This window comes from Manacus candei, unplaced genomic scaffold, assembly GCF_025592945.1.
Source record: "Manacus candei isolate 608988 ecotype Guabito, Panama unplaced genomic scaffold, ASM2559294v1 h1tg000096l, whole genome shotgun sequence".
NCBI lineage: Eukaryota > Metazoa > Chordata > Aves > Passeriformes > Pipridae > Manacus > Manacus candei.
The window spans coordinates 12,812-35,800 of NW_026138144.1; the positions used below are offsets into that span (position 1 = coordinate 12,812).

At 61.2% G+C, this 22,989-nt stretch overlaps 1 protein-coding gene across 14 annotated transcripts; it reads right to left on the reverse strand.

Moving 5' to 3' along the window:
- Positions 1-1,726: 1,726 nt before the first annotated feature.
- On the reverse strand, positions 1,727-21,297 carry UBTF (upstream binding transcription factor). Of its 14 annotated transcripts, none has more exons than XM_051768614.1 (22): positions 21,245-21,297; positions 16,708-16,842; positions 13,535-13,710; positions 13,188-13,271; positions 12,024-12,179; positions 11,234-11,298; positions 10,513-10,642; positions 9,898-10,008; positions 9,480-9,613; positions 8,965-9,106; positions 8,630-8,671; positions 7,757-7,870; positions 7,447-7,602; positions 6,880-7,035; positions 6,607-6,717; positions 6,432-6,520; positions 6,090-6,279; positions 5,788-5,835; positions 5,470-5,538; positions 4,935-5,081; positions 4,446-4,565; positions 1,727-4,047 (listed from the first exon to the last, which is right to left on the reverse strand). In XM_051768614.1, exons 2-22 carry the CDS (start codon positions 16,763-16,765, stop codon positions 3,934-3,936), a joined length of 2,412 nt encoding a protein of 803 aa, XP_051624574.1. In that variant the 5' UTR covers positions 16,766-16,842; positions 21,245-21,297; the 3' UTR covers positions 1,727-3,933. The 14 variants fall into 14 exon arrangements, with proteins under 14 accessions (XP_051624574.1, XP_051624579.1, XP_051624570.1 ...); XM_051768619.1 differs by lacking the exon at positions 21,245-21,297 and adding an exon at positions 20,639-21,161 and having other exon boundaries at positions 10,522-10,642; XM_051768610.1 differs by lacking the exon at positions 21,245-21,297 and adding an exon at positions 20,639-21,161.
- Positions 21,298-22,989: the final 1,692 nt, after the last annotated feature.

Consider the following 22,989-nt stretch of genomic DNA (forward strand, 5'->3'; position numbering starts at 1 on the left):
CGCCGGGCGCGCGGCCTTGGCGGGGGGCGGTGGGGAAGGGGCGGGGCGAATGTGGGTGGGCGGGGCGAAGGGTGGGCGGTGCTCGGGGTGGGCGGGGCCGGGGGCCGCCTGCGGGGGCCTCGGAGCTGCCCCCGGTCCGACCCCTCTGCGGAGACCCCCGGACCCAAGAACCCCTGGGCCCCCGAACCCTCGGGCCCCCGAATCCACGGACCCTCGATCTCCCCGGTCCCTCTGCAGAGCCCCCCGGCCCTCCCGATGTTCCCGAACCCGCGGGTCTCCGATTCCACCGGACCCCCGATCCCGCAGATCCAGGATCTAGCGGACCCTCGATCTCCTCGGAACCCCCCCAGGCCCTCGAACCCCCCCGAAGTTCCCGATCTCCCCCGGGTCCCCCGACCCCCAAGGACCCCCAAACCCACGGATCCCCGGGGAGTCCCGGCACCCCCGATCCACTCGGACCCCCCCGATCTCCACTGTCCCTCGAACCCACGGATCCCCGATCCTCCCGGGGCACCCCGATCCTCCCGGGGCCCCCCGATCCCCCCGCAATTCCCCCAGACCCCACTGGACACCCCAATCCCCCCAGCCCCCGACTCCACCGGGCCTCCCATCCCGGGGACTCCCAGTCCCGGTGTTGCCCCCATTCCCATGGATCCCCTCTCTCCGTGGTCCCCCCATCCCTATGGATCCTCGCCTTCTCCAGGGATCCCACCAGTCCCACGGACCCCTCATCCCAAGGATACATCACCCCTAGGGATTACCCCATCCTTATGGAACACCCACACCCCAAGAATCCCCCCAACCCTATAGATCCCTCCTACCCTTAGTGACCCCCCCCAGATCTCCCCTCCCAAATGACTCTCTGATCCTCTTCCCTACAGATCCCCCCAGCAGACCCCTGTGCCATTCCAGATCCACAGATCCCTCCACAGTCCCAACCCACTCCCCACTAGCAACCACTCCAAATCCCTGTGGATCCCCCCAAAATGATCCCCTAGGGATTGTCCCCTCAACTCCCTCAGGATCCCCCCCCAAGTGGATCCCACAGGAGGGAGGGAAAAACACTCCTCACACTTGACTTTTTTTTTTTTTCCTAAAGTTTTATTTTTTATAGTAATGACATGAGAACAGAAACATTATTTTTCACTTTATTATACAAAAAAAAAAAACCAACAAAAAAAAAAACCAACCAAAAAAAAACCCAACAGAAAAAAAAAGAAAAAAAACCAAAAAGCTCCAAAATAAACAACAACAACAAAAAAAAAAGAACTGAAACCCCAAGCAAACCGGGAAACCGTGGACACGACCCCCCGTGTCCCGCTCAGCCGTACAAATTCCAAGTCGGGATTATTATTATTATTTTTCTTTTTTTTTTCTTTTTTTTTGTCTTTTTTTTAAACCTACAAAAACACTCTTTAAATATTAGAAAAAAAAGATGATTTTTTTTTTTAATCTTATTTTTTTTTTTCGGTGGTTTTTTTTGCCTTTTTTTTTTTTTTTTTTTTTTTTTTAACGTAATTCACAAGAACTTCCATCTAAAGGATCCCGGGATTTTGTGGCAGTGCCAAAATGCACTCAGGAATTCTCTTGCAGCGCAAACACCTTCTCCCCCCACCCCCTCCCCAAATTTGTCGGCGCTGTAAGAATTTTTCTTTTTTATTATTTAATTTTTTTTTACCTTTTTTTTTTCTTATTTTTTTTTTAAACAGAAAAAAAGAGGGGGGGGAAAGGGGGCTAATTTTTTTTTTGTCTTTTTTTTTGTACTAAAAACACATCCACTGAAACACGACGGTGCTGGGTACATTCAGCAGAAAAAAAGGGATGGCGGGGTTCCCCTTAGGGGATTTCAGGGGGGGAAGGGGGATTAAAAATTGGGAAGAAAATGAAAGGAAAATCCCAAAAGGATTGGGGAAGGGGAGGAGGAGACAGAGGGATGGACAGACAGACATTATGGAGGAGGGGGACACCATCTGGGTTCTCTTCGGGGCCCCGGTCCCGGGGGGGACACAGGGGGATTGTCCGTGCGGGAGCACCCGGGTTCACCCCCACCCCCACCAGGTTTGGGGTCGTTTGCCCAAAATGGTGGTTTTTCAGCCCAATTTGAGGCCGGGATAAGGGGTGTTGCCCCCCCTGCCACCCCCAAGTCTTCAGGGGGATTTGGGGTGCTGAGAGCAGCAAACCTGGGAGGGGGTTAGAGATGGGAGGGGAGGGACCCCCCTCAAAACCCCAAACCTGCAGCTTGACCCCCCCCTCAGCCCCCACTGCGATTTGAGTGAAAAGAAGAGAAAAATGGCCAAGTTATAACCCAGGGGAGAAAAAGCCCCCACCAGCCCCCCCCTCCTCAGCTGGGAGGGGGGCAGTGCCCTCGACCCCTTCCCTGGGGCCCCCCAAATCCTGTCCCACAGCCCAGCTCGTCTCCGGGGTCAGGATGGGAGGGGGCAGAAAGAACCAACCTTGTGCCCCCCCCAGTATGGTGGGGGTCCCCAGTGACACTGGGTGGGGGTTTTTTTGGGGGGGGGGCGTGGGGTGGGGGGACAGGAACCCTGCAGGGAGGTGCCGTGGGATTGCTGGTGCTCGTGTCTGCTTAAAAAAAGGGGGGGACCCCTGACAGGCCCCCCCCAATGCACCCACCCCGGTCCCCGCGGCCCCATCCCCCTCCCAGGGAGGGGGGCATTGACCCCCCCAAAATAAACCCAAACCACACCAATATTTACAGCATGGCCCGAGGGGCATGAAACCTCCACGGTGGGGGGGACAAACTGGGGATAACTGGGGGTAAACTGGGGCAAGGGGAGTGCTGGTGTCACACCCCCCCCCCCAAGGATTTGGGGTGAAGGGAGAGGAGCAGCTTCACTGGAGGTGGAGGGGAAAACGGGGGAAGGGAGGGGAAGGAAAACGGGTGGAAAGAGGGAGGGGGATGTGGACGGGGGGGGAGGGGGGGGAAATGAAAAATAAAAGATGGATCTTTCTCGTTTTATAAAAAGGAGAAAAAAAAACAAACAAAAAAATAAAATAAAATACAACGGCACAACAACCACCGACAACAGAGCGGGGGGGACCCCGCGCCCCCCCCTTGGTCACGCTGAGCCCCCGGGTGCCCCCCACCCTGGCACACACTCGCACGCTCGCACACACACTCCCCCCTCCCTTTAAACCCCCCCCCCCAATCCCACCCCCCACCAAATCGGGGCCGTGCCGGGGCAGGGGGGTGGTCACGGGCCGGGCCGTGGCCGGCGTTCCCAAGTGCCGTGGATGCAGAGTTCCCGGGCAGCTCCCGGTGCAGCTTCCAGACTGTACAAGGGGGTTTTTTTTGGGGGGGTGGGGGGTGCACAGAGGGGTGGGGGAGGTTGCAAAAGGAGACATTGTCCCAGCGGCTGAGTCCTGAGCGCCTCGGCTCGTGCTCCGCGCCCGCTGCCGGAGGGGCTGCGCGGGGAGGGGGGGAGATTTTTTTCTCCGTTTCTGGGTTTTTTAATAAAAAAAAAAAGGTGTGTTGGGGGAGGGGGGGGTTGCTGTTGTTTGTTTCTTTTTTTGTTTTGTGTTTTTTTGTTTTCCTGTGTGTTTTTCTTCTCTTTCTATAAAGTCCGGAGCTGGTAGAGAGGGGGTGATGGGGGTAGGGATGCCCCCCTCCCCAAAAAGAATGAAATTCAAAAAAACAATAAATCACTTCCCCTCGGGAGTGAAGCAGGGGGGAGGGATGGGGGGCCCCCTCCTTGCCCCCCAGCCGGGGGGGGGCAGCCCCCTGATCCCCCTCCGTAGTGTGAGCTTGGTGGAGGGGTCCCCCTGACCCCTGTTCCTCGTGTTGGGGGTCCCACGGGGGGGCTGTGTCTTGCCCAGAGGGTCAGGAGGAAGCAGAGGAAGGATTTTGGGGGGCTGTGAGTGGGATTTGGGACCGAAACCGAGAAACCAAACGACGTTACGAAGAGCTTGGCCAGATCAGTTGGAGTCGGAGTCGGAGGAGTCCCCCGAGGAGGAGGAGGAACTGCTGCTGCCCTCTGAGTCGTTGTCATCCTCATCCTCATCATCCTCATCTTCGTCATCCTCATCGTTCTGGGAGGGTGATGGCAGAGAGGACGGGGGGGGTCAGGGCAAGGTTTACCCATCGTCACCCCTTTGCCCTCCCCGCTGCAGCACAGGGGGGTCCCCACAGAGCGCGGGGGTGCAACCCCATCCCTCCCACCGCTGCCCCCCGGGGACTTGGGGGGGTGGAGGAGGAGGGACGCCGGGCAGGAGTCAGGAGTGTGTTTGCAAGGGCTCAGCTCAGGGGTGCCGGGCGGGGGGGACGTGCCGGAGCAGCGCGCGGGGGTCCTGCCCTCACCTCTGCCACTGCCTCGCTACACGATCCGAGGGAGGGTACCCGACCCGCCTCGTGCCTCAGTTTCCCCCCTCTAAAGCCAGGGAAGGAAGAGGCGTGAGCTGAGACCAGCGAGGGGGTGGAAACACCTCACCTGTCCGGTGGCGAGCACAAGGCACGGACACGGTTTCTGGCCCCAGCGCCATCCAGCATACTCTGATTTCAGTTGCACCGGTGTAAAGCTTTGACTCTGGTGACTTACTCGGCATTCACACTGGCGCAAACGGAGCCGAGACCAGACTCAGTATCTCCACCAGGAAAAAGACAGGAGATTTTTCTCTGCTCACTGGGGGCTCTGCACATCCCCCCCGCACCTCTACGTCCCGAGGCTGCTCCTGACTACGCCCCGCGGCTGCTCCTTGCGCCCTCCCCGGGAACACGGGGGGGATCCCATTCCCCTTCGCCTCCCTGCATCCCCCCCTGCTTCCCGGGAGCTGCTCCACCACGGTTCTATCTGAGCCTGGCTGCAGAGGTCCCCCGGCCCCGGATGAGGGTGAGGGGGGCAGAGTGAGTGCAATGGGAATGTTGGGGGGCCCCGTGGCCCCACCGCCCTCCCCGCGCCCTCCCCGTGCCGCAGCCTCACCTCGTCCCCGTCCTCGCTCTCCTCCTCACTGCTGGACTCCGAGGAGTCACCGCCTTCCTCCGATGAGTCGCCGTTGTCGTCATCGTCATCCTCATCTTCATCGTCGTCTTCCTCCTCCTCTTCCTCCTCGTCGTCATCCTCTGACTCCTGCGAGAGGGGGTTGATGTTGGTGGGTGCCCCGGGGCACCCGAACCCACGGGTGCAGCACCCACCCCGTCCTCGGCCATCAACCTTTGGGTTCCTCCATCCACTGAGCAGGATCAGGTGACTCCCCACCCCACACCTTGATGGAGGCCTTTCCCCATTTATGCTGCAAATGGCCCCAAAAAGGCTCCCTGAACGGGTGCCAGGGGACAAAATCCATCCTGAATGGGTAGTAAGCAGGGATTTGGGGAGGGCCCGTGGCTTATGGTCTCGAGGAGAGGGCAGGCAGCTGGAAGCACCAGGGATGCCTTGAACAAGCAGTGTGGGTCCCCACAGACACGTTCCCCAGGGAGGGGGCATCGAGTGTCCCCATGTGGCTGTTGTGACTCACCGACTTGGACTGCATCGTTGGCTTCATCTTGGGGTTGGGACCCCGGATCTTCCCTATGCTCTTGCGTTTCTGCAGCGAGGGGGGACAAAACAAAACCATTTAGGGCTCAAGCTCTGCTCCTTCCCAGTGCCCAGCCCAGAGAAAATCCCACTGCTGAGCTGCCACAGGGGTGAATCCCCCTTGGAGGGGCTCTCAGAATGTGACACATCCAAACCTCATCCAGGGCTGACCCCAGCCTGGCCCCAGGCCCTTGGGACACCCAGTACACCCCCAAGCCCCCAGGACAACCCCCCCCAGCAGTGCCACACAGATACTCACATTGGAAATGTGTTCCTTGTAGGCAGCCCGCTCCTGGGGCGAGAGGCTCTGTAGGGACAAGACACAGTCAGGGATGGGCAGACACCAAATGGAATGGGGGATGGAGCAGGGAAGGGCTCTAGCACAGGGCACACCCTCCTCATATATATACATTTTTATCCTTTTAAGTTACAGAATGTCAAAAAAGGGCCTGGAGATGGTGGTTCCCGTCAGGAAGGGTTTAAGCAGAGACCGTGCCAAGCATCATCCCCAAAATCAACGGATCCCAGAGCCCGCCACTGGGCATCAGGCCCAGCACTCACCTTGAGCCAGATGTCGAGGTGCACCTTGTACTGTTTCTGCTGCTCCTCTGCCAGTTTTTTGTAGTGGTCCTTCTGGCCCTGGGAGATGCGCTGCCAGCGGCTGCCGATCTCCACCATCCGCTCCTTCAGCGGGAGGTGGTTCAGCTCCCCGTTGGACAGCAGCTCCTGGGAGAACTTCTGGTAACCATTCCTGCAGGGGTGAGCACGGGGACCGGATTGGGACAAACAGCCCAGGCGTCCATAATCCCCCTCCACCCAGCCCACCCTCCCTCCTCTTGCAGCTGCTCCGGGCTCGTCCCACCAGCACAGCCAGACCCAGTTTTTTGGATCCCTGGTACTCACATGGGGGGTTTCTTCGGCTCTCCCTGGAATTTCATTTTCTTGGTGGAGTTGGTGGAGCACGGAGGGGCCCGCATCTCGCTCAGCTCCCTCTGAGCCAGAGGAGAGAGAGGGGTCAGGGAGAGGGGCAGCATCAGCCACTGGACACAGTGAGGGGCAGGACAGGGCAGGGACCCACCTCGTATCGCTTCTGATCCTCCGCCGCTTTCTTGATCCACATCAGCTTCTCCTTCTTCTCCATGTTGTTCCAAGTGGCCTCCATGGCCTTCAGCGCTTTGCCCCGGTCGTTCTGTACCACAGAACCACCACGATGCATTAGATGCACTCAAAATGCCCAGGACACTCCATCCCGTTACCCCGCCTTCCCCACAGCTCCCAACCCAAACCCAGGTGTGAAAACCAGGGAGAAGGTACAGGGAATTCCTGCTGGTGGGAGTGATGATCCCCTCACCTTAAAACGAGCCAGGTAGTCCCCGATGACGCTCTGTTGCCAGATCTCCTCGGCTGTTTTGGGAGACTCGGGCAGTTTCCCGCGCTCCTCTTTGTCTGAGCCGTGTTTCTTCTCTGACTGTGCCTTCATCGCCGCCTCCCGCGCTTTGTACTTGGCCTGGGAGGGGGACACAGCAGGGGGTGAAGGTGGGCACAGCCCCCAAACACCAGGAGGACGATGCAGCTCCCCCCAGCACTGTTCCCACGGTAGCACTGACAGCCCCCACCACGCCCAATGCTGTCTCCAGACTCCCCCCCACCAGGAAAACCATTAAGCCTTGAAACTGAGGCTCAAGGATGCTCTGACATTTAAGCTGGTGGGTTTTGACCCCCCAGGTGATGAGAGGGAGGGGGTACAGCTGGCAGTGCCCATCAGTGCTGACAGCAGTGCCTGGGTGATGCTGTGTTGCTCCGGGGGATAATCGTGCCCCTTGGAGCAGGACAAGGACAGAAGCATCTCCGGGGATGCCCAAGGGAGCAGTGGAGATGGGGATAGGGGAGGAGGAGGGGGGTCAGGGATGGTACCAACCTTCTTCTTCTCTGAGAGGTCGTTCCACATGCGGGCCAGGAGCCGGGTCAGCTCGCTCTCCGACAGCTCCGGCCGCTCCTCCTGCAGCTGCTTCCGCTTCTCCTCCGAGAAGATGAACATGGCAGAGATGGGTCGTTTGGGCTTCTCGGAGCTGGCCTGAGGGGGGGACACGGGGCTGTGAGGGGGGGTGAGCCCATGGAGGGACCAAAGAATCCAGGAATGAAGCTCTCAAAGCCCCCCCCCGAGATGCCACAACCCCACCCCACACGTCTGGCACGTGCTGCCCCATCCCTCCCGGTGCTGCTCCCACCTTGCCGGTCTCCGGTGAGGATTTTTTGGATGCAGGACTCGTCGCCCCTTTCCGGTTGCCGCCCAGCATCTTCTCCTCGCCCAGCACCCGCTGCTGCTCCTCCTCGGGCAGGCTCTGGGTGGCACAGGGGGAGGGACATTGTTAGGACAGCCCAACGCTAATGAGGTCTTGAGGCAATCAGGGAATAGGGGCACTGGTCCAGACAGGACCAGCATCAGGCACTGCACGTGTACAGGCTGGGGGTCCCTATGCTGTCAGCTCCTTGCCACTCAACATTCCTCTCCCCTAGCTCTGTCCCCTTCCTGGCTCAGCCTCATCTGCTGTTTCTTGGTGAAAGCATGGGGGCAGGTGCCCAGATTCAGGCACACCCCTGGGTTTTCCACCCCCTGCCTCTGCAGCCGCAGCCGGGGCCGCGTCACGTCCGCCCAGGGGACGGGGACGATGCTGGGGTGGCCTCGGTGTGGCTCCCCCGCCTACGCCCCAGCGAGGGAAGGAAGTGAGAGGCTTTGCAGCCACAGCCACTGAGCACTCCTCTCCTCCAGCTCCAGCCCTCTGCTCACCCCAGCTCCCCTCCTGAACTGGGTGGCACAGCACCCTCTCCTCCAGCTCCAGCCCTCTGCTCACCCTGCCTCCCCTTCCAGCACCCTCCACCTCCCAGTGCCCAACTGGAAGTCACTGGGTCGGGCATTAGGATGATGGAAGGTCAAGACTATGTGCAACCATCTGCACAGCACCCATGGGCAAGTCCAGCCATGTTTTGGGGGAGCAGAGGGCAGCCCCTCACATCATAGCCCCTGGGCAGGGTTTTCCCCCCTTCCAGATTTGGGACCTCCAGCACCCACTGAGGGTGCTGAGCACTCCCACATCACTCACCTCCAGGAAGCGGAGCAGCTCGATCTCGTAGTCTTTCTTTTTCTGGAAGGAGAAGTGGGGTTACATAGAGATCCCTCGCCCCATCCCTGCCTCCTGCAGCCCCCAACCCAGCCTCAATCCCTTGGGAATCTCATGCTCCACCAGACCCACACATGGACTGGGAGATGGGATCAAAGAAGGTGACCAAGGACCTCAGGGGGGAATCGGTGGTGAACAGGGACTGAGGAAGGGTGAGGGGTGTATTTCCAGGGAGATTTGTAGCCCCAGTTCTCCCATTCTATTGCTCCCTCCCCATACCTGCCTGTCCTCCTACCTGTCCATCCTTGGCCACTCACCTGGTCACACTTTTTGTGGTATGCATCCTTTTCCTTCTGAGAGAGCAGCTTCCACTGCTGGCTGCACAGCACCATCCGCTCGGTGCTGGGTACGTCTTTCATGTTGGCCATCAGCTCTGCACAGTACAGGGAGTAGCTATTCCTGAAAAACCCACGGAGGGACCCAGCATTAGGGACAACCTGCAGGCTGGAAAAACCCTCTAAGATCACTGATGTGACCAATTAACTAACATTGCCAAGCCCAGCACTAAACCATGTCCCTAAATGCCACGTCCACATTCTTCCAGGGATGGCAACTCTACCACTGCCCTGGGCAGCCTGTTCCCATGCCTGACCCCTCTTTCCACAAAGAAATTTGTCCTGAAATGCCATCTAAAGGTCCCGTGCCTGTGGCCCCAGAAATGATTTGGGCTCCTCAAGCCAAGCAGAGCCCCATTTCCCTCATCAGCAAGAACCAGTGTCCGCAGAGGCAGCGCAGAGCTGGACACCACGGCGTGGAGAGGGACAGCACTCACGGAGGTGGCTTCGTGGGTCGTCCGTCAAACTTGTCCTTGAGCTGCCGCTCGGCCTTGGTGAGGGTGGAGCGGGTGATTCCCTCCTCGCTGATGTTCAGCTCCGGGTGCTTCTGGATGTAGTCCCGCATGATCTCCTGCGGAGGACGGAGAGCGGTCAGAGGGGCTGCCATCCCCGCCTGCCCGGGGGCCGGAGGAGGAGGAGAGAGAAGCCAACCATCGCCCTAGTCCTCTCCCTGGGGCTGTGCTCCCTTCCTCGCACATGGCTGGAGGAGGCAGGGCTCAGACTCACTAGGGACCTGCCGGGACCTGCCTGAATCCCCACGCTGGCTATCGGGAGAGGCTGGCTGTGTGTGGCCACGTTGACTTGGAGTGAATGTTGGGGCGAGTGTGGAGGGGACGGGGTGAGGCTGCTCCCTACCTCGTACTCCTTCCGCTGTTCCAGGGCCTTATGAATCCATTTCAGCCTCTTTTTATCCGAGAGTTGAGACCACTGCTTGCCCAGCGACTCTTTCACCTCCTTCGTGGTGGCCTGAAAACCCAAAGCCAGAGGTGAGGGCAGAGGGGTAAAATCCAAAATCAAAAAAAAAAAAGAAAAAAAAAAGAAAAAAAAAAGAAAAAAAAAAAGAGGAATAAAAAAATATGAAAAAAATGACAAAAAATAGCGTGGCCTGGTGGGGCCTGACGGCGCCCGCCGTGGGGCCGTGGGGGGCTGCGAGCCGAGCTCACGGCCGGGGAAGGGGGTGCGTGGGAGTGGGGGGCATGGCCAGAGGTGGATGTTTGTGCTGGAATTCCTTCCTGCCCTGACTCAGGCTGTGGTCACCCCTTCCTGGCAAAAAGTGTTGGGGGGGCTATACCCCCGAGCCTCTTCCAGATGTGCAGAGCCCCTTCTTACCTCCGTCCAGGCTGCTGGGAGCTTCCTGTGGTGTCCTCCAGCCCGTCCCCCCCTAAAATGCTTCTCTCCCTTCCCCCTCCTCTCCCCCAGCAGCGGGTCCAGGACCCCCCAACACTCACACTCGCACTCACTCCCACCCACCGTACTCACATCTGGACGCACTTTCAAGTAGATCTTCTTCTCGTGGTTGTACCACAGCTGCTGGGGGGTCTTGGGTTTTTCGGGGACGTCGGATTTCTTGGCGTTCTGGATGAGATCCGGGTGGTCTTCCCTTTACCAGGCAGGGAGGTGGGGAAGGGAGAGCGTCAGGGAGGTGGCAGGGGGAAGGAGAGCACCCCTAAACCTTCCTGCTAAGGGGTGACTGTCACTGCAGGGCTGAGCTTCCATGGGCTCAGGTACTGCGGGGTCCCCAAAAAGAGCAGGAGGGGCTCAGGAGAGATTTGAGTCTGTCCCTCCTTGGGGAGCATGAGCTACGTACACCCCCAGGCTCAGCTGCATCCCTGGAGCAGCGGCAGCGAACAGCAGGATCCACTTGGATCACAGCCACCACGTTAAAAGGGAAGGATCTTGAGGATCAGGGTGGTAACTTCAGCTTTTATCAGTGCTGGTGGCAGGGCTCCTGTCCCCCCCTCACAGATCCTGATCCCCAGAGCATGGCTGCTCCTCTGCTCTCCCCCTCATCCAGTCTCCCAGCCAGAGGGATGCTCTCAGACACCATTTCCTTGCTCTTTTTTTTTCTGCATTCCTTCTTCCCTTCAAGCCAAAATGCTCATCAGGGATTCCCCTGTGAGCTACACGCAGGAGGGGAGACTGGATCTGCCTGGAGGGGCCCAGGGAAATGGGGGGGGCCCTGCCTGCTCACCTGAACCTCGCCAGGTTCCTCTCAAACTCCTGCTTCTCTCGCTGGAAGTCCTGGATGTATTTCATCTGGGGACACAAAGCCACCAGGGAGGTGGAGAGGGATGTCAGCACTGGGGAATGGGCAGGAAGATACATCCCTGTTGACCTGGCTGGGCATTCCACCACCCCCAAAGGGTCTTGAAGGCTCCCCAGCCCAGGGAATGATCCTGCAGCTCCCAGCAGAGGGTTTCCAGCCTGCCCAGGGATTCAGCAGCAGGATATCTCCCCTCTTCCTGCATCCCAGCAGCCCTGGGAAAGAGGGCGCGGCAGGACTTTGTGCCTGGATTTTTCCTGGACACCCCAAAGTGAGAGTTGGGGCCTTCAAAACACCTGCCCAGGCTCTGGCACCTCCAGATGGGCAGATCTCTGCTCCCAGCATCTCCCAGAGCCTGTCCCTCCATGCCCTGGTCAGACCGGGCGGCACAGCCGGGTGTGTGACTTAACCCCAGCCTTAAACACGGATCCACCCAACGGCAAAGCCACCATCCAGGTCCGTCGGGAAAAGACGGACCGACGGACAGACCCAGCCAGCCTCCACCCCACAGATCCTAGGAACCAGGACAGGAAAAGCCAAGGAAGCCTTACAGGTCTGACAGGACTAAACGAACACCTCGTCTCTCCCGTCGAGAGCCGGATTAAGCCCTCGCCAGGCAGAGGTTTGGGCTCTGCTGGTTTTACTGGGAGGGCTGGGCAGAGCCAGTATGCAGAGGCACATAGTGGGAAGGGGCTTGCTGACTACCCCCCAGCAATACCTTTTTCTTCTCGGGAAGCTCCTTGTATTTCTTGGACAGGATCTTGGTGAGATCCAGGTTGCTCATTTCGGGGTGAAGCTTGGCGTACTTGGCCCGCTTCTCCATGAAGAAGCGGAAATAGGGAGTCAGGGGCTTCTTGGGGAAGTCGGGGTGTTTCTGGGGAGACAGCAGAGTGGACACTGGGTATGGAGCCAGGCACAGCCAAACCCAGAGGCTCCCCCAGCCCTGGGGGGACCTGCCTTCATCCAGCCCTGCTGATGATCCAGCTCCCTGACATGGGAACAGCAGGCAATGAGGGGGAAACCACTGGGAACAAGGGCTCCACCAGGAACTACAGTATCCCAGGAGCAGCTTCTGGCCACCCAGAGCTGCCAGCACAGAGCGAGAGGGGAAACTGAAGCAGGAGGAAGGGATGGGACCCAACTCCCAGGGATGGAGCATCAGCTGCCCTGGGGCCACCTGGGGGAAAACATCACCCCTCCCAACCTGATGGGTCAGGAATAGGATGGCAGCTTCCATGAAGAAGCAGAAACAGAGAGTCAGGGGCTTCTTGGGAGATAGCAAAGTGGACACTGAGCACAGAGCCAGGGCACAGCCAAACCCACCAGCTCCCCCAGTACTGGGGGGACCTGCCTCCATCCAGCCCTGATGATGATCCAGCTCCCTGACACAGGAGGAGGAAACCACTGGGAAAAAGTGCTCCACCAGGAACTACAGTATCCCAGGGCTGGGAATCTCAGGAGCAGCCTCCAGCCATCCAGAGCAAGAGGGGAAACTGAGGCAGGAGGAGCAGATGGGACCCAACTCCCAGGGATGGAGCATCAGCTGACCTGGGGCCGCCCGGTCGAGAGCACCACCCTTCGCGACCCGGCGGGGCCAGGAATAGGACGGCAGCTTCCCGGCCCCCCTGGAGCTAAACTTGGCTGCAGGCTGCCAGCAATACAGCTGCCCATATTAAATGTACCCGGGACTTGGCCCGGGCCCAGCGCCCGCGGCCTCCGGAGCCTTGGGCAGACGGACGCCGGGATTATGGGCAGTGAGGTGCCTGCAGGGGCTCCAGCGGTGGAGCCACACGGATCTGAGGTGCCACAGGGCTGACAGCCCCTTGTCCCAGGGAAGAGGGACGTTGCCCTTCAGGGACTGAGCCTAATTCCTGCCCAATACCTTGAGCTTTTTGCCTTTGTAAGGGTTCTTCACGTGCTCTTCAGCATCCATAATGAGCTCTGTGAGGGTCCGGAACTTCCTCACCTGTGCGGGAATGAAGGGACACAGATGTGAATGGGGGACAGGGCAGATCCCTGGCATGGTAGAAACCCATCGGGCTTTATAATGCCACCCCAAAAACGACCCTTCCCAGTCCCTCCAAGGGGGGTCACAGTGGGATGGTGTCGACACCAACAGCCGAGGGCTCCGGGAGCTGAACTTGAACAATTCCCACAGCCCTGGGGGGTCATCAGGACACTCACTCCCTGTCACAAAGCCCGGTTGGAGCCCCATGCAGTGTCAGTTACCTCGTTAGAGATCTCCATCCACTTCATCTTGCACATCTCCCCCGAGAAGTCCTTGAAAGCCACTTTTTCCCAGTCCAGGTGGGACTCGGTGGTTTTGAACTTGCTCCCGTCGTTGGAGGGCAGGTTATTCTTCATGCACTCCAGGAGGGTCAGCATGTCCTCCTGCGACCAGCGGTCTGAGCAGCGGAGAGACGGGATCAGCAGCAGCCAGGGGCAGGCAGCTTCCCTTCCCTTTCCTTCCATTTGCTTCCTTTCCCTTCCCTTCCCGGTAGGACACCGGGACTACAGCTCCCGGCGTTCCGCTCCGGACCGCACGCCAGGACACGTAATCTCCACATGCTGCCTCTCGAGATTAAAGATCAAAGGGACGTGGCTGTTTCCATCACCCTCGAGCAACTCTCTACCGGGCCAAAACAATCCGGGCAAAGCGAGAAATTCCACTCGGTGCAAACCAGAGAGACTCGCTCATCCCAGAGAACCATCAGATAAGGGATGGCTCTGCTGCACGGGAGCAGAGGGCTATTTCCTACGCCCTGCGGAGCGAGATGGGAGCGATGAGCTCCCCGGCCAAGGAGGAAACAGGGAAACCCACTTTCTAAGTGGAAAAGATGTGTCTGGAGCAACGGGAAAACCGCAGCGCTGCTTCTCCTGCACCTCGGAGAGCTTTGCCATCACCTGGGCCCAGCTCCATGGTGACCTCTGCCAAGGTCAAAGCTCCCACACCACAAAGTGAGGGCAGGCAGAGCCCAGCACAGCCCCCCTGTCTCACAGGGGGTCCCTGACAGCGCAGGGGTGGTGGTTCTGTCACCCCAACATCCCCCAAAATGCCAGGAGGAGCACTCCCAGCTCCCACAGGGACAAGCCACTGGGATGGTGGGATGGGCACACGGCAAAGCCGGAGGGCCTGGAGCAGCCATGAGGCCAGGACACGCAGTAGCACCATGCTGGGACAGGCAGCAGGCAGGATATCCCAGCCCTGAATGCCTCACCCAGCCCCAACCTTGGGGCTGGCTTCCTTGCCAGGGGAATTCCTGCCTGCTCTGAGCTTCCACGCCAGCTGGGGAGCACAACCCCGGGTGCTCTGCAAACATGGGTGGCTCTGGGAATGCGGCAGGCCCTGGGAGCGGAAGGAGAGGTCCCTGGGGACGTGGGGATGGGCTGGAGGAGGAGCAGAGCCCCGAGCCACTCGCCCACACGATCCCTGGCTGCCTCATCCCGGGATGGGCACTTGAGCCCCGGGGCTCCCCTGGTGTGGGACTGGCATTCCCCTGGTGTGGGACTGGCATTCCCTGCCCCACATCACTGATGGGTGAAGACTGGGAGTTTTGGAGCTGCCTACGGGACATGGAGCATCCCAGCGAGATGGGGACAGTGGGACACAAGAGCATCCCAAAGAGGTGGGGACAGCACAGCAGGTCATGGATTTGAGTGGAGCACCGTTCCCTCCATCCTCAGGAATGAAACCAAGCTCCCAGAAATACCCAGCTGCAGACATTCCTCCAGCTGCAGCTCTCCCTCTGTTCAGATTCGATAAGCAGGAAAACCACCTCCACGTCCTGCCCCTGCAGGGGTCTGGTGAGGGGCAACCCCCCACCCCATATCCCAAATCCAAGCAAGGGATGTTACAGGACATGCAGGACCTGCAGCTGGTGCAGGGAGCGCAGCCAGGACCTGATCTCCCATCCCAATTTCCCTCCTGGACCTGCCAGGTTACGGGGGGGTCAAGGCAGAGAACAGTTTGGGATCTGGCTGGTCCCTTTAGTGATCTTATCAGGGATTAATTAGAGGGGGAAGATGGAAAGAGTCCCCTGGGAAGCAGTGGCTTGGGATGTGTCTCCATATTCCCAACTTCATCCCAAAACATTATGAAGAGGGAAACGAGATGGAAAACCCACAGTGCCAGACAGGGATCAGAGTTGGGGTGGGCACCAATGCAGTCCCAAATTCTCTCCTCCTGTTTTTCCCATCTATTTTCCAGCTCCCTCCAGGCAAGGACCAATGAGGCAGAACGGGACTGGGAAGCTGGTGCTGACTTTACTTGCAGAAATCAGGAGGAATTACCAAAAGCAGCACGGCCACAAAAATCCAGAGGGGAGGGAGAAGTGGACAAGGCCCCTCCAAACCTGCTCTCATCAAGCCCCGTGCCTCAGTTTTCCCCTTCCGACGCAGAAACACCCGGAGACCTTTGGCCCTGTGTGAACCCCCCAGGTTCACAGACAGCCAGAATAACCACATCCCACAGGAATACATAAAAAACAGTGGAAACATCCCAAAACCCTCACTGGCAGCAGAGTGGGGACAACAGAGACCCCACACTCAGCCCCCCATCCCTCTGTTCCCCCTCCCTCAGGCTAGGGTTTGTCAAAAAACACTGGAATTGCAGAGTTCACCCACCAGGATGAATGGGGTTGTCTGTGCCCTGGGACCAATTTATCCTGGCTCTCCTGGCACCGGCCGGGCCGGGTCTATATTAGGAAAGCTGCCCCGGTGTAATTAAATCCATCTAAAGTCCCGGAGAAGGACACGTGCTCCGGCCGGGTTCGCTCGAGGCAACAACCCGACTGCAGCATGGGAGGAAAATCAGGGGGACCCCGTGGGACGGAGGGGCTGGACCCCACTCGGGGGCCTTTGGGGGACCCGGGGAGTTTTTGGGGGGGGTGAAGTAGCAGAGCCCTGCAAGCTGCCCTGAATAAACATCCTTCTTTTTTCCGTTGTTTTCCTGCCCCTTTTCCAATAAAAGCTGAAGCTCTGATGTCATCCCAGGGTCTGGAAGCCGGAGGCCCAAGGTAATGGCTCGGCTTTTAATGCAGCCCAGATGTGAGGGGGGAAGGCAGCACCTCTGTGCCAGGCCCCTCTTTCCCAAGCCCCCCCAAAACTCTGGTGCCCAAAAAGAGCACCCCAATGCCAAGGGGCTGCCAGTGCATTGGACGTGTATCCGTGTGCTCACACACGTGTGTGCGTGTTCCCTGAGGTAGAGAGGGATTGGGAGGGGCAGATCCTCCCCCCTCCCTGATCCGCTGGCAGTTGGGATCACAGATCCTCCATCCCTCCTCCTTCTCCATCCCTCAGGGAAAAGGGGCGCCCAGAGGTTTTTTTTATTATTATTTTTAAACGTGGCAGCTATGTTCCCGTGGGAATGCCAGCGTGGTTGGGGGGGCTGCAGGGGGGCTCACCTTGGTTTTTGGGAGCTGTCATTTCCAAGTCTGCAGGGCACTCGGCTTCGCCGTTCATCCTCCACCTGCCTGTGCCCAGCACGGTCCCGCCGGCTCCCTCCTTGCCCGCTTCCCGAAATCACTCCCCGCTCGGCTCTGCAAGGAAAAGGAGACCCCTGCTAGGCATCCACCCCCACAACGGGGGAGGCCCCCGACTCCTGATGGGGAGTGGGGGGAACCTGACTCAGGCATCCATCCATTCCCCCCACGCCGAGATGAATGAGGTGCTGAGATCCCCCCCGTGCATCCCTGAGAGGTCTGGGGGAGGATAAAGAGGGGGTGCAGGATCCCAGAAATCCAGGAGGGGCTATCCTGAATGGTGGCATGACCCCCACACTGGTGGGGGGATGAGAAAAGGGGTGTGTGGGCAGGGAAGAAGGGCTCAGGGGGGTGTCCCCAAGGTGGCGGGTAGGATCCGTGGGGGATCCCCACAGATCCTATGGAAGAAGGGTTCAGGGGGGCTCCCTAAGGAGGGGTGAGATCCATAGACCCAAGGTCAGGGGGATCTGAGCCAACAGGCATCCCAAAGAGGGATCTCCCAAGGGAGTTCACTTCCCCCCACAAAATGGGGGTTTCAAAGGAAGGGGCACCACAGATCCAATAAAATCCTCCCTGGAGGGGGGGTATGCTTGGAGAGGGGTCTCCCAGATCCAAGGGAGCTGGGGGGGGAATATTTGGGGAGCTCTGAGAGGCTTAGAGGTCTCCCAAGGGGGAGGACAAGCTGGGGGGGAAGGTATTTCAATGGAGAGGCTGTAGGGGAAGGATCCCCTCAGATCCCATTGGGACAAATCTTACAGCTCCACGGGGAAGGATTACCCAGGGAAGGGAGGGGAGCAGGTGAGAGGCCTCAGTGGGGAGACCCCAAAGCATGGAAGAAGGATGGAAGCTTGGGGGGATCCCCATGAGGAGGGACCCAAAGGGGGGAATCCCTGGAGGGCAGATCAGAAGCCGCAGAGGGGTCCCCCTGAGGGACAGGCCGCAGGCCCGGGGGAGCAGGCCCAGGCCTGGGGGGAACTGGGCCGGGGCAGGATCCCAGGGGGAATCCAGGCTTGTGAGGGGATCCCATGGGCAGGGAGGATCTGGGGGCTGCTGAGGGGAGACCAGGCCTTGTGTCTGAGGGAGAATCTCCTGGGGCAGCGGGAACAGCCCAGGGGTGCAGGACCCCCGGGCCCCAGGAGGGATTGGGGATCATCCTGGGAGGGATCAGCTCCCAGGAAGGGGAATCTGGGATCACCCTGGGGGGGTGCAGGCCCCACCAGGCCTAGGGGGGTGGGGGACCCCTGTGGGGGTCAGATCAGCCCCTGGGGGGGACAGATTTGGGACCACCTGAGGGAGATCAGCCTTGGGGGTGGTCGGGGGATCCCCTGGGGGTGGATGTGAGGGGGTGCAGACCCCACCAGCTCCTGGGGTGGGGATTGGGCATCACCTGGGGGTGGATGCGGGATCACCTCAGCGTGGAGGGGGGCTGGCAGACCCCACCAGCTCCTGGAGTGGGATTGGGGATCACCCAGGGGTGGATGTGTGGGGGGGTGAAGACCCACCTGCACCTGCGGTGGATGCAGGATCACCTGGGGAATGGATGTGGGATCACCTTGGGGGGGATGCGGGAGGGGTGCAGCCCCCACCTGCCCCCAGTATGGGATTGGGGATCACCAGCGGGTGGATGAGGGGGGTGCAGACGCCACCAGCGTGGGATGGGGTATCACCCAGGGCTGGATAAACCCTTAGGGATGGGGTGGGGGGAATCACTCCAGCCTCGGATCAACCCCCAGGGGGGCGGATCTAGGACCACCCCAGGGGCTGGCTGAAGGATCGCCGCGGGGGTGGGATCAAGCCCAACCCCCGGGGTGGGTGGGGTGCTGTAGCGTGAAACCGGGGATCTCCCGGGGGTGGGAAGCGGGGGCGGAGGGGAACATACATGGGGGGGGTGGTGGTGGCGAAGAGAGGGGGGTGTCGTGAAAGGCGGGATCGCTACAGGGGGAGGGATCCATGGGATCATGGCGGGGCGGGGCGGTGCGCGCGCACAGGGATCCCCGGGGGGGGGAATGCGGGAGGGGTGGGGTGGGGTGTGCGGGATCCCCCCGCGGGGGAGAGGCGGGAGGTAGGGGGGGGTCGGGAGGGGGGTGGACCGGATCCCGCGCCTGGAGGGGGGAAGGAGGAGGAGGAGGAGGAGGCGGGGGAGGAAGGGGCCGGGCCGGCGGGCGGAGGCGGGGAGCCCGCACATGCCTTGCGCCGCCGGCCAGCTCCAGTCTCCTCCTCCACCAGGCAGCAGGAACCGGGTGGGACCGAGCGCGGGCGGCCCCGGCGGCGCCTCCCCCGCCCCCGGTTCCCACCCGGGCGCCAGCGAGCTGAGCCCCCCTCCCTTTTTTTTTTTTTTTTCCCTTTTTTTTTTTTCCTCCTTCTTCCCCCCAACAACACCCGGGCAGACAATAGAAGGCGAGTTCGGGGGGCCGGGGGGTGCGGAGAGGGGCCGGGGGAGCGCTCCCGCGCTCCCCCGGCCCCTCTCCGCACCCCCTGGTGCCCCGGAGCGATGCGATGCGCTGCTTCATCCCCCCCTCCTCCTCCTCCTCCTCCCCGCATCCCCCCCCTCCCGCATCCCCCCATCGTTACCGGCCGCTCTCCGCCGCGGCACACAATGGCCGGGCTGCGCCCGCCTCCGCCCGCCGCTCCTTCCCCTCCACCCGCGGTTATAAAGCCGAGACAAACCCACCTCTCCGGGCTGCTAAAGGGGGAGGAGGAGGAGGAGGAGGTGGTGGTAGTGGCGGTGGCGGCGGTGGTGGTGGTGGAAGAAGGAGGGAGGAGGTTGGAGCGGCGGGGAAGGGGGGGGGGGTGCGGGGGGGAGCTCTAACCGAGCCGCCGCAGCCCCAACCCCGCCGCCGGAGCCGCTGGGGGAAGAAGAAGAAGGAGAAGGAGAAGAAGGGAGGAGGAGGAGGAGGGGGAAGGGGGGGCGGGGATGCCCGGCTGGGGGCGGCCGGGCAGCTGCAGCGAGCCGGGCGAGGGCAGCGCGACCTCCCCGCACCGACCCCCGGGGAGCGGCTCCTACCCGATCCTCCCCCCCCTTTCTCTTTTTCCCCACCGCCGCCCCCTCCTCGCTTTTCCTTTCCTCGCTTTCCCCCCCCTCTCCTTTCCTCCCCTTCTTACCCCCCTCTTCTTCTCTCCGCGACCCCTCCTCGAGCCCCGCGAACACCCACCCACCCAGCGGGGGGCTGGAGCCCCGCTCCCGGTCCGGAGGGAAGAAAGGAAGGGGAAAGAGGAGGGGGGGGGGAAAGGCAAAAAAAAAAAAAAAAAGGGAGGGAGAGGAAAAAAAAAAATATAGATAAAAAGAAAATAAAGGGGGGAAAAGGGCGTAAAGGGGGGGGATAAAGCGAGGATAAGGAGGGGATGGAGCGCGGTAGGGGTCGGCCGAGCCCCGGCACGCACCGGCGGAGCGCGGCGCCCAGCTCCCGCCGCGGCGCGGGACTCACCCGGGCTGGGGAAAAACAAGCGGGCAGCGCTGGAAGCCTGCCCCCGAAATCCAGCTGCGGCACCGGGGAGGAGGGAGGGAAGGCGAGCGGGAAGGAGGGAGGGAGCGAGGAGGAGGAGAGGGAAGGGAAGGGAAAAAGGAGGGAGAGAAGGGGGGGGCACACCGGGGCCGCCGAGCCGGGCGCTGCCCCCCGCCCCGAGCCCCAGCGCGGTGCCCCCCGCGGGCGGGCGAGCCCCGGCGGTGGCGGCGGCGGCTTCCTGCCCGCGGGGCCTGCGCGAAACCAGCCTTTCTAAAAAAAAAAAAAAAAAAAATAACCTCTCCTTTTTTTATATGTACGTATATATATATATATATATTAAAAAAAAAAATTCGCTCTGGTGGGCGCGACCCCCTCCCCGATCCCGGCGGAGCGGCGGCGGAGCGCCTTACCGAGCCCGGAGCGCGGCGGTGGCGGCGGCGGCAGCGGCGGCGGCAGCGGGAGCCCGGGGAGGAACAAAGCGCCTCCTCCAGCCCCGCCGGCGGAGCGGCGCGGCGGCGAATGGCGAGCCCGGGCGGCGGGCACGGCGCGGCGCGGCGGGGCACGGCGGCGGCGGCTCCCCCGGCGCGGGCACGTACCGGCGGGGCCGCCGCTTTTTGGGGGGCGGCGGCGGGGGCTCGGGGCTCGCTCGGCGGGGCCGGGGCGGGGGAGCGGCGGTTGAACGGCGGCCAGCTCTGCAGCGCTGGCCCCGGGCGTGGACGCGCTCCAGTCCCCGCAGAGACGATCGCGCTTTCCCCCGCCTCCATGGCGCTGCGTTCGCTCTTCCAATCAGCCGGGCTGAGCGCGGCCGGGATCCGCCGGGATCTCCCCGCCAGCCCCGCCGCCCCGCCGCCGCTTTCCGCCGGGTTTTTTATTGCTCTTTGCTTTTGCAACACTGTGGTGAGAAGAAAAAGAGGAGGAGGAGGAGGAGGAAGGAGAAGAGGAGGGAAAGGGGGGGGTGGGGTGGGGGGGGAAGGGAGGAAGAAAAAAAAAAATTAAAAAAAAAAAAATCTCCTTACATGTGCAACAATCCTCGGCCGGCGTTTGCATAAAGAAAAAATAATTAAAAAAAAAAAAAGGAGAGAGGAGAAAAAAAAAAATAAAGCGGGGGGGGGGATGGAAGCGGAGCGGGGGGGGAGCCGAGCCGGGCCCCCACGGCACGGCGGGGCCGCGCTCCTGCCCGCCCCGCGGCCCCGGGACACGGCGGCGGGGGGGGCTCTGCCCGGCGGGGCGGGCGAGGGGCAGCTTCCTCCCCTCCTCCCTCCCTCCGCTCCCTTTCTCTCCTCTCTCCCTTCCCTCTCTCTCTCTCTCCCTCTCTCTCTCTCTCTCTCTTAATTTTTTTTAATGGAATTTCTCCAACTCCACCTTTGTTGTGCTGGGCGTCATTCCCCGCAGCCAATCCCGGCCGGGCAGCGCCTGCACATTCCCGGCCATCCCGGCTGCCTGCACAGTACGGGCCATCCCGGGCTGCTTCCGTGCCACCGGCCGCCGCCACGCTACCGAACAACCCCCCACGGCACCGGGCACCCCGGGCTGCCTCCCCGGCTGCCTCCACTTCCATGGTACCGATCACCCCCGGCCACCGCCACGGCAGCGGCTGCCTCCATAGCACGGCTGCTTCCGCGGTCCCGGCTGCCTCCACGGCGCCGGCCACCCCGACAGTCCCGGCCTGTCCGGCCGCTGCCACGGTACCGAGAACACCTCCGCGGTACCGGCTACCCCGGGCTGCCTCCACGGCGTCGGCTGCCACCGCGGCACCGGCTGCTTCCAGGGCACCGGCTGCTTCCAGGGCACCGGCTGCCTCCACGGCACCGGCTGCCTCCACGGTATCAGCCACCCCGGCTGCCTGTACAGTACCGGCCGCCCCGGCCACCACGGTACCGGGCTGCAGCCACGGCAGAGACCACCCCGGCTGCCCCCACGGCACCGGCCGGCCAGGGCTGACCGTGCTGCGGCCACAGGCCGCCCGCCTGCCGCGGCCGTTCCCGGCTGGCGACGCGTTCCCGGCTGCCGGCGAGCTCCGGCCATCTGCCCGCCGCCTGCACGCCACGGCTGCTCCATCCGGGCCGCCCGCGCATTCCCGGCCGCCCGCGCGGTCCCTCCGGAGAGCTCCGGCCATCTGCCCGCTGCTCCGAGGCCGCCGGGCCGCCGGCGTGCTCCAAGAGCTCCGGCCATTTGCCTGCTTCCCAAGCCGGGCTGGCACAGGCGGCTCCGGCCGGCACCTGCCACGAGGCAGCGGGAGCTGGCGGGGACCCCCCTTAAGGGATGCAGGATGATCTGGGAATGTGGGGCCTCACGGCTTTGTGGGCTACGGGCATCTCCCTGGCACGGGAACAGCCAATGTCTGGGGGATTTTCACCCTTGTTTATAAGGAAAAGGAAAAAAAAAAAATAATCCCTAAATCTGCGTGCAGTTGGCCCTCCCTCCCCCAGCTGATTTGGGGGTGCGGGGGTGGTGCCTGGCTGTGCATGTGGCTTATTTGGGCTTTATCCCGAAGGGAAAGGATCAGCCAGACGGAGGGACAGCCGGATCCTCTGCCACGTCCTGCTCCGGGCTGTGCCAAGCCAGGCCGGGCAGCTCCGGCGCCGGGCGGTTAATCCCTCCTGCGAGAGCTTAAAAATAAAAATATATGTATTTATTCAGCGGGGAAAAGGGCCTGGGCTGGGCTGGATCCCCGAATTGTGGGAATTGTCACTGCTTTGCAGGAGGGAAAAATTGCAAAAGGAAAAAAAAAACAATGTAAACAAAGAAAATATTTATGGAC

Excerpts from the sequence above, each read along its gene's own strand:
- UBTF (XM_051768614.1), bottom strand. The coding sequence starts at position 16,765 with ATGAACGGCGAAGCCGAGTGCCCTGCAGACTTGGAAATGACAGCTCCC. Across the intron at positions 7,036-7,446 it reads ACCTCTCAGAGAAGAAGAAG|GCCAAGTACAAAGCGCGGGA; the intron begins GTTGGTACCATC and ends TCCCCCTCCCAG. Across the intron at positions 4,566-4,934 it reads AGAGCGAGGACGGGGACGAG|TGTGAATGCCGAGTAAGTCA; the intron begins GTGAGGCTGCGG and ends CGTTTGCGCCAG.